Here is a 10,434-nt window from a genome sequence, read left to right as displayed (position 1 = left end):
TACTTAAAAATTAAGAGGAAGTGGTCAGGAAAGAAATATCAAAGTTTTGAAAATTTCACACAAAGACTTTTCGGACATAGGTCCCCCCTTAAATCAATATAGATATTAGATGTCCCGAATCCGCTATCGCTTCTTAAACTTTGAGAAGCGATAGCGGATTCGGAACATCTAGTTTTAATTAGATTGCTTTAAAATTCATTCTACAGAATGTTACAGAATATTATTATTTCTGTTAACACTTAAATGATTTTTTTTTAATGAGCGTCTTGACTACTTAGGTTACAGGTTTGCCAGACTGGCTGAGTAGAGGTATCATCCCCTGGTGCCCTCTGTATTCAAGATGCACTATATATTATCTACAGCCATTATTACAAGAATGTTTAATTTTATTTTTTTTATCATCCTGTGGTTTTCTATATTTTTGATCGAATGTGAGACTATACTGTGATTATGTGACAAATCCTACATTTTCATGATGATACAACTTGTGGTATTGCACTTCTCTATGTCAGACCTAATTACTAAGTCATATTACATTATAAATCTATACTATTCAATTGTAATCAGTGTAATCGTATTGTATTAGTTTGTTCATGCCCCCTGAGGGCCCTTGATCAGTTGATTGGTGAATAAACATATCATCATCTTCGTCATCATCATCATCATCATCATCATCATCACTATTATTATTATTATTATATACTAATTAAACAGCTGAAAAAAAACAAACAAACACGGAACATGGAACCAAGATCCGAAATAAAAAGAACAACAATCTGGGGATCTTTGGTAGCCGTGTTGAGGTCACCATGCATTTAAGGCTGCAGGATATTATAGCGAGGTCTGGTCCCAAGAGGGCTAATCTCCTACATAGATTTTAAAGGTGTTATAGGGAAAAAGGAGTCTTTCAAGTAATGTATTCAAGTACATATAAAAGCTATTAACTGTAGATATAATATAGAAGCATTATATATATATCGTCATGTAGGATACGAGTAGTATGGAGATCAAATTATCATAAAACTGAAACCCGGAAGTGTGTGTGTGGTATAGGTTGTCAAAATATTTTTAATTATTTCTCCTAATTAGTGAACTGTCATTAAAGAACAAGTCAAACAGTTATAAGTATTTTTTCGAGGTAAGTCATAGAGGATAAGAAGTTTGTGTGCATTATTTGTAAGTCTTGTTCAAGAAGTTGTTGTCATTTCGAATTTCCTCTGTTTTTGACTGGCTTATACCCGAATTAGTCAAGATATAAAACTGAAAGAGAAAGTTATCATACCCATGTCAATCCCTAACGTTGTACAAAACCCACAATGCATATAAAACAGAATACGACTAGTAAAAACTGAAATCAATTTTCTGAATTTGATATTTATACATGTAACGTTATATACGGTAAAAGTGCATGTTAACATTGCAGTAGTAATCAGTAATTTGGTAATTAAATTGTTTCACGCCAATTCTGGTTGATCAATAGAAAAAAGCATGAAAACTGACAGCTTCTCTATTTTATTACTTGATTTTCATACTGCCGATTGCGAGTAGTAAAACTATAACTAAATTTCAGAGAATGTACAACATGTACAAATTGTAGAAGATTGAAAAGAGTGAAGGTAACGAACAGTGAATGAATGAACAATACAAAATTGAAGAGGGCATAAAAGACGAGCCCCTGGATCTGCCAGAGGTGGGATCCGGTGCCTAGGACACGGTGTAGTACCTAAACGGTTGCTATCGGAACAAAATAGCGTTCAGTGTTGCTATTCGAAATTTGTACGGCTGCTATCAGAAATAAATATGTTGGAGTCTCTTGGAACAAGTTGTAAAACTATGACATCGTGACCCCAAATCAATATAGCCATTGCAAAAACCAGGTGCACGGAACAAGTAAGGCATTTCTATAAATGTTGCCATGTGTACTTTGCAGAATAGTCCTCTAATAATTTAGAATTAGTAAAATCTCCGAAGCCTGTATCAAATATCAAGTCAATACACACACAGTTTTTATGCTTTTTTAAATCCTCTATTATTCAGGTTGTGTTAATTGTGGTATGTGAAGATGCTTCAATCTATAATAATACTTACATATGATTAAAAATATTTAAAAAGTGTATTTTGAAAGAGATTTTTGGATGAAATACGATTTTTTAAAGTTACGTTTGCTATCAGAGTCTTAGCATATATTGCACCGGCTATAAACTGAAAACATCTCATCGGTTGCTATTTGAAAATTACTTCTTATTTCCATCAATCAAATATTAAATAAACTTATGGTAGCAAATGCCTAAAATATACATGTTAAATATCCCACATAGCATGTGAAACACGAAATCATACGATTCCTATTATATATGACTTTTACCAACTTAACTCAGGTACGTAAATTCGATTTTGAAAGCCGGGCGGGGGGGGGGGGGGGGCAGAAAAGTTCAAATCTATAAAAGAACTGACATGGAAAAAAGGAAAATTGTCGAACTTCTTTCAGTAACATTTTTTGTTCACGCGCTAGCGCCTATCCTTCTTTGATTATACTGAAATAAAAAGGTTGTGTGTGTAGGGGAGGGGGTAACCGCATGCTTGAAGAAAGTCAACAGGCCTTTCAATAAACATTTTAAAAAGTAAAGGTTATGCTTTGAACAAAATGGGGGGGGGGGGGCGGACATGCCTGTTACTCGAATGTATACACGCAATATTCAAAACATCGACCCCCCTCGTCCTATTAAGATTTTCGCGAGTTCTTTAATTTACCTAGGTAAAAAAATGAAAAACCCAGTCCCCCCCCCCCCCCCCCCCGCCCAAAAAGAAAGAAGGGTTTTTAAGATAGACGGCTTCCACTTCTTTTTGACGTCGTAAATTGACTTAACATTTTTTCAATAAATTCATAATTTTGGACTTTTTGAGAGTTGGACAATACTACAGCATTTTTTTATTTACAGAAAATTTTCTTAACAAAAAAGGGGAAAGAGGGGCAGACCCCCCCCATTTTCCGTAAACGAACATGTACATCATATGAACATCCTACGTACACAAACGTGGACGATAATGTAAGCTCATATAATTTAATTTCAGTTGTAACACGTCATTTGATTGGATAAACGATTTTATCCATTTTGTATAACATAACTTGCCTACGTCACAATGAGTTACGTCAACAAACGTATTACTCCGCTTGACGTTAACTTTTAAAATATGCGATATTTGAAGCCTTTTTCCGAAGGAAAAAAATGGAAAAAATTGTCTCATTGTCTACATTGAAATTAAATTCTAAGGAATGAAGGTTATTTCAAGCTACGATATAACATAACTTGGAGCAGTTTACGCTTTTTTATAAACCGCTTCGCGGTTTATAAAGCGTAAACTGCCCCAAGTTATGTTATATCGTATAACATAAGTTGAAATAAGCTTCATTCCTTAAATGTAAATAAATTATTGTCTACGTTTTGCTCTTATGTACATGTGCAGTCTACTGGAGTAATTATCGACGTTGGACACCAATACTTTATATGGGGTTTATTCATTTTTAAATTCAGATATTTTTTTTATCAGATAGAGATTAATAATCTGTAGGTGTATGTTTGGATATGTAGGCTAAGTAAACATTCCAGAAAAAAGAATCTCCCCTGGTTTGTGGTTCGATAATTATGATTTTTTGAATTCCAAAACTTTGTACTGTTGGTTTTTATACCCCACGCAACTAGTTGCGGGAGGTATAATGTTTTTGACCCGTCCGTCAGTCAGTCAGTCAGTCAGTCAGTCCGTCAGTCCGTCAGTCAGTCAGTCCTCTTTTTTTGTCAGCGCAACTCCTCATAAACTGCTGCACAGAATTTCGTCAAACTTTGCAGGTATTTAGGACACAATGTGTAGATGTGCATATTACCAGGAAATTCCGATTCCATTATTTTTTCCGGGAATTTCCGCACTTTTTAACTTAGGCATTTGGCTATACCTTGAATATAGAGATGAACAGTTTGTCAGCGCAACTCCTCATAAACCGCTGCACAGAATTTCGTCAAACTTTGCAGGTATTTAGGACACAATGTGTAGATGTGCATATTACCAGGAAATTCCGATTCCATTATTTTTTCCGGGACTTTCCACACTAAAAACTTAGGCCTTTGGCCATACCTTTTATATAGAGGTGAACAGTTTGTCAGCGCAACTCTTCATAAACCGCTGCACAGAATTTCGTTAAACTTTGCAGATATTTAGGACACAATGTGTAGATGTGCATATTACCAGGAAATTCCAATTCCATTATTTTTTCCGGAAATTCCGCACCTTTCAACTTAGGCATTTGGCCATACCTTTTATATAGAGATGAACAGTTTGTCAGCGCAACTCCTCATGAACTGCTGCACGGAATTTCGTCAAACTTTGCAGGTATTTAGGACACAATGTGCAGATGTGCATATTACCAGGAAATTCCGATTCCATTATTTTTTTCCGGGAATATCCGCACTTTTTAACTTAGGCATTTGGCCATACCTTTTATATAGAGATGAACAGTTTGTCAGCGCAACACTTCATAAACCGCTGCACAGAATTTCGTCAAACTTTGCAGATATTTAGGACACAATATGTAGACGTGCATATTCCCAGGAAATTCCGATTCCGTTATTTTTTCCGGGAATTTCCGCACTAAATACTTAGGTTTTTGGCCATACCTTGAATATAGAGATGAACAGTTTGTAGGCGCAACTCCTCATAAACAGCTGCACAGAATTTCGTTAAACTTTGCAGATATTTAGGACACAATATGTAGATGTGCATATTACCAGGAAATTCCGATTCCGTTATTTTTTCCGGGAATTTCCGCACTTTTTAACTTAGGTTTTTGGCCATACCTTTTATATAGAGATGAACAGTTTGTCAGCGCAACTCCTCATAAACCACAGCACAGAATTTCGTTAAACTTTGCAGATATTTAGGACACAATATATGTAGATGTTCATATTACCAGGAAATTCCGATTCCTTTATTTTTCCGGGAATTTCCACACTTTCCAACTTAGACTTTTTGGCCATATTTTGAATATACAGATGAACAGTTTGTCAGCACCACTCCTCTTAAACTGTTGTACATAGTTTCGTCAACCTATGCAGATGTTTAGGACATATTCCATTATTTTATCCCAAAGAGTTTTGCGTATTATTCAAGGATATTTCTCACCCACCCACCCCACCCCACCCCCTTCAAATTAATGTTTGGATTTGTATAATGCTAAGAAATTTTGATTCCATTATTTATCTAGAAACTTCATTCCACATTTAAATGTCCTCATATGCAAGACATTTTGATGTGAAGATTTTTTTGCAATTATTGCGTTTTTGATCTATACTATGTATTTAAAGTGCACTAGCTGTGCCTTTCATTATGTGTTTCACTGTCAAGTTTTGGGGGAGCGTGGGGTATGTGAGCTAGCTCACTTTTTCTTTCATTTTTTTATCAATTTGACTAACACTTCCTATTCGTGGATAACAAAATGTTATCAATCCACAAACCTTAAAAATCCGTGCATTTTATCAATCTGGCATAATTACACAGTTGGAATATAATAAATTCAATGGTCACATGAATTAATGCTAACAGTTTTGTATGCGCATGTATCATAGGCGTCGGAAGCAAATTGAAAGGGGGCGGGCTAAACAAATAAACCATAGATTCGCCCCAGTTTTCAATGCCTATTAGGCTATATTATGTATACATGTATCTTTACAAAAAAGTGGGAAGGCTAAGACCCCCCCTCCCCGTTCAGACGCATATGTGTACAGTGTGCATGTACATAGAAACTCCACTTTTCAAGTCATACATATAAACATGAGATCGAAAGTAACATACATGGCAAGTCAATCATTTAGAAAGAATATAGAAGGAACATTTAGAATATAGTTTCCTTAACTATAATTGCATAACAGATGTAAATTGAGGATGTGATTTCATAAAATTTGAAAACTTAAACCTTTTCCAATAGTAACCGGTGCTGTTGTCTAATAGTAGACGTAACATAAGTTTCTCCTAATAAAAACGCTCTAGATTTTAAGAAACCAATCAGAGAGGGCAATGTTATAAAATAACCAATAACATTAACAAATACACAACGAACTGTCGATTCACTTTTAACAAATATCTAAAAATTTTGACGTAATTTCAATATATTTCTTACGTGCATGTAAATGTTATCAACGCTTTCGACATTTTTCGTCTTGTATATAAGCAATCCTTTAATTCATTGAAATTCTAAATATACACGTTAGTTTTAAAAGTTATGTTGCGTTCCGTAAGGTTGAAATACCAAGCAGCTAAACTTTAATAATTGAATTATTAATCATTTTGTTTAGCCAGCGAAGAAAAACACTTACAATTTCTTCCATTTTTTCCACTAGCAACCGCTCAAATTTCGGATAGCAGTAATTTTTTCTGATAGCAACCGTTTAGGTACTACACCGTGTAGGAGAAGTCAGCTTCCCCTGTCAATCAGTCACACCCTCTGTGAGGCCTATGAAATGTTTATTAGGAGGGAAAATGTATGTACATGTATATCTTGACCGCACAGCACATTCTGAATTAAGTTTCATATTTAACTAATCAGATGAATAATTCTAAGCACTGATTTTTTTTTTTCTATCTGGAAAGATGACAGAAGATAGGGAATTAATTGATCTGACAAATAATTCGTTCCAGAGTCATAACTCAACAACTAAGCACCCCCTTTATCATTTGTAGATAAAGAAGCATGTTCAGAAATTCTGCTTTGGCTTTAAGACAACGTTGATGAAATATGGGTACCGTTGGTATACAACGAAAGCAGATCCTGGCTTATTGCTCTCTGACAGCTGGCTTTGGTTTGCTGAGTAGCGCCTACAATTTCTACTATGTTAAAGTCTTTCTGAACTTCTACCACATACAGGAATCCTGGTTTCAGCTGTCTCAGATCCTCTTCTTGGTTTGGAATGCCATCAACGATCCCTTGTTTGCTTACTATTCAGATAACAAAAACTTCAAAATTCTTAAAACTCGACGGAACATAATTCTGTACTCGGCTCCATTTTTCTCTCTGTCCTTCTTAATACCATGGTTTCAGTGGAGTACAAATCCTGTCATTGTGGGTCTTCATTTAATTTTTGCTTTGTGTTTCTGGGACACACTTTTCACATTTATCGGTCTGGCGGCATGTTGTCTTTTCACCGAGATTTCACAGGACAATGAGATGAGAATCACCCTAACTCGAGCTTCACAGGTGGCTTCATTATTCAGTTCCTTCAGTGTCATGGTGCTTGAACACGCTTCTAATGGCCTACAAGATTTCCGAGCATTCCAAGTGACCACAGTACTGATAGCAATATTTAGTTGGTTCTTAATGTATTACTGTGGAAAAAACTGCCACACCCAATACGATCTGCAGCAAATGCAGCAAGGGGAAAAGTCCCCGGATGAAGTGTGTCACGAGAGAACTGGAAACGAGTCGTACTGGCAGCAGACATGGCAGATCGTCAGAGACATCAATTTTATTTCGTTTGTAGTCACTAACTTCTTTCAGGAGTTTCACCGAACATTCCTGTACAACTTCATGGCCATTATTTGTGATCAGTTAATATCATCAGATGAAATCAGTCAGACTGCTAGGAGTACTTTTTATGGCAGTGTTCCTTTTGCTTCGAAGGTAAGGAATGACAGTTGTGTATAAAATACAAATACATAATCTTGCTTAAAGAATGAAAATTAACATTTTCATCCAGATTAAAGATATTCTTAAGTTTTATCTTGTATGCAAAAATTAACTATTTCTTAAGTTCCCTTTAAAGTTGTAGACTGATTTATTAATCACAAAATCTAACAATATTTCCTATTATATAATAGTATATTGCTATATTTACAGATTCTTGTGATATCAATAGCTCCTATTCTACGTCATTTCTCCTACAAAAAGGTGATCCGCGCCAACTTTCTTTGGAAAATCTCGGGAGGTCTTGTTATGTACTATGTTATTGGGAACGGCCATCCCTGGATGCTCATAGGTTTCCTTCTCATAGATGAGTGAGTTTTCTTTGTCATATTAAAAATAAACCATTTCAATCGTAAGCTACTACAAGCGCTATAAAATAGCGAGTCATAAGTTTTCTTGAATGGACTAAGTTCACGCCTGTCGATTCAATATTTGATCTTCCATCACAAGCATAATTTGTTTACAGATGCACTTGGAATTTTGCAATAGATATACTTGGAATGACCAGGATAAAAAATGTAATAGTAAATAAAAGTGCATGATTAAATGAAAAAAACATTTTATCTACAAATACAATTAATTTCTAAAAAGAAACCTTTTGTTGCACACAGCATTACAACCTAGTTCCTTACCTTGACAGTTTTACCTAGGAGATTCCAAGTGTCTTCAATTTAGACGTCCAAGTGTTTCTTTAAATGAGATCAGTTATTTTAACAGCAACTGGGTTCAGCCTGAAAAAATACAGATGTCAAATGCATTTTATATGCACTTGAATTCTGATATTTGTTTATTCTGTACTTTGAATATTTATTGGTTCCTTAGTACCAAGATAATAAATTGTTCTATGCAGAACTGATAGCAATAATCAGATTAATACCCCTGTATTTTGATGTGAAATGCCTTTTTAAGACTGACACTTTTTTTCAGCTGTTTTGCCAATGGTACGTTTTCATTGTTTAATCTTCCCTTGTCGGACATTGCTGACGCCAATATGATCAAATACAATAGAAAGTAAGTGGTTCTAGTCTTCAAATACAATAGAAGGTACCCTTCCAGTTTTTTTTATTTACTAGGTGGTAGTAAATACAAAAAATACAACACGACAGTATTGCATATTGCATGTTGTTTTGGGTAACATCGACAATTTTTTAACCCACTCACCACACACACACAAAAAAAAACAAATGTCAATCGAGGGCGTCCTCAACTACTACAAATTATAAAATGAATCTTAACCGATAAGATTTAGTTCTTTTCATGTATAATAAATGAAAACAATTTTAATTTTGTTTCTACATTTCATACAGGCATCCAATATCATCGATGGTGTTCGGAACGAATGCTTTATTTGTGAAACCTGCCATTTCATTGTCTCCAATGTTGGTTGTCGCCATTTTAAACAAATATGGGTACAGCCAGATTAAAAAATCAACAGGTGACATGACCAACCCCTCCGTTAACCCCCTTAATTCAACACAGCTAGAGGGTCTGAAAGGAGCAATGTTTTCTTTGGTGTGCTTGTACCCAATTGTATTGGGTACCATACAGTTACTAAGTTGGTCATTTTACAGAATCTCAAATAAAGAAGAAATGGAAGTTAAAACAGCAGGATTATAAACAGGAAATAGTGAATATAATTCTCGAGTTTTTACTGGACTAGCAACAAACTTACATATATATATATATATATATATATATATATATATATATATATATATATATATATATATATATATATATATATATTATTTAAAGTACTCGATATAATTGAGTCATGGACTACGAAATCATATAACTATGAGTACAAACATATCAAAAGAATGTATGGTGATAATTGCAATGCATGAACCTATTTTAAAATATTGTTTTTGGTCTATATAATAAAGCTGAAAATAGATATTTTAGAAATGCATTTATTGACAATGTAAACTAATCTTTTTTCCTCCCTTTGCGATATTGTGTAAGGTGTATAAGGTCAGATCATGTAACAAGGGGTGGAGGCTGTTCAATAAATAACGTCTTGAACTGTATGGCATACAACATAGATATCATATGACATTTAGCTTGATTTTGTCTCATGATTGAATCTTGAATTGATTGATTACAGTTGATGTGACCACTTTTCAACACATAGTTTCGATGTGAGAAGCTGAAAAGCAAGGGCTATTCAAGACACTGAATTAAAAATAAATTGTAAAGAATCGGTAAACTAGAGTGAAATTGAACGCTTCGTTAAAGCTGCTGTAAAACTTGTTAAGAATCCAAACGAAATATTCACTGAAAGATGTGAAATTTATAGCAGCTAATGTCTGTTTTATAGACACATGAGCAGGTTGATTTCAGTGAACAAAAATGATCTAATGGGCATCAAAAATGGGTACCGTCCTTGGTGACAAGGACTTTCAATAACTGACGGGCTGTTTACTTAAATTCAACATATTATCACTGAGATGTTTGATTCTCTTTAAGATACACAGCAAAATTGATAGGATCATTTTGGGGTAGTTTACACTGTTTCAAAGAAGCATTTGACAGTATAAAATCTTAGTACTCAATGACCACCCTTTGGTTTGAAACTGAAAACGACACCGTGTAAGAATATCTAAACAATTATTTTTAAAAATTAAAAATTGTAGTTATTCACGTTTGTCTGAAATTCAAACAGATACTGCAACTGGAATTCATTGGTTTAAAGCCTCAAAACAAAT

General features: G+C 34.5%; 1 protein-coding gene across 1 annotated transcript; it reads left to right on the top strand.

Annotated features, from left to right (window-relative positions):
* Positions 1–1,045: 1,045 nt before the first annotated feature.
* LOC134255613 (transmembrane protein 180-like) lies at positions 1,046–9,384 on the top strand. The gene is made up of 5 exons (XM_062738137.1): positions 1,046–1,138; positions 6,727–7,663; positions 7,880–8,037; positions 8,654–8,737; positions 9,034–9,384. Exons 2-5 carry the CDS (start codon positions 6,782–6,784, stop codon positions 9,341–9,343), a joined length of 1,434 nt encoding a protein of 477 aa, XP_062594121.1. The 5' UTR covers positions 1,046–1,138; positions 6,727–6,781; the 3' UTR covers positions 9,344–9,384.
* The last annotated feature ends 1,050 nt before the right edge of the window (positions 9,385–10,434 follow it).

Source organism: Saccostrea cucullata, unplaced genomic scaffold (genome assembly GCF_032062105.1).
Source record: "Saccostrea cucullata isolate Sc308-1 unplaced genomic scaffold, CSIRO_AGI_Scuc_v1 ctg16692, whole genome shotgun sequence".
In the NCBI taxonomy this organism is placed as follows: Eukaryota; Metazoa; Mollusca; class Bivalvia; order Ostreida; family Ostreidae; genus Saccostrea; species Saccostrea cuccullata.
The sequence above is the reverse complement of the archived record's forward strand: the minus strand, read 5'-3'. Positions and strand labels throughout refer to the sequence as shown.

What these genes read in the sequence shown, in the direction of transcription:
- LOC134255613 (XM_062738137.1), top strand. Translation starts at nt 6,782, where the DNA reads ATGGGTACCGTTGGTATACAACGAAAGCAGATCCTGGCTTATTGCTCT. An exon ending in GGTTTCCTTCTCATAGATGA is followed by an intron (nt 8,038 to 8,653) that starts GTGAGTTTTCTT and finishes ACTTTTTTTCAG; the next exon opens with CTGTTTTGCCAATGGTACGT. An exon ending in ATGATCAAATACAATAGAAA is followed by an intron (nt 8,738 to 9,033) that starts GTAAGTGGTTCT and finishes CATTTCATACAG; the next exon opens with GCATCCAATATCATCGATGG.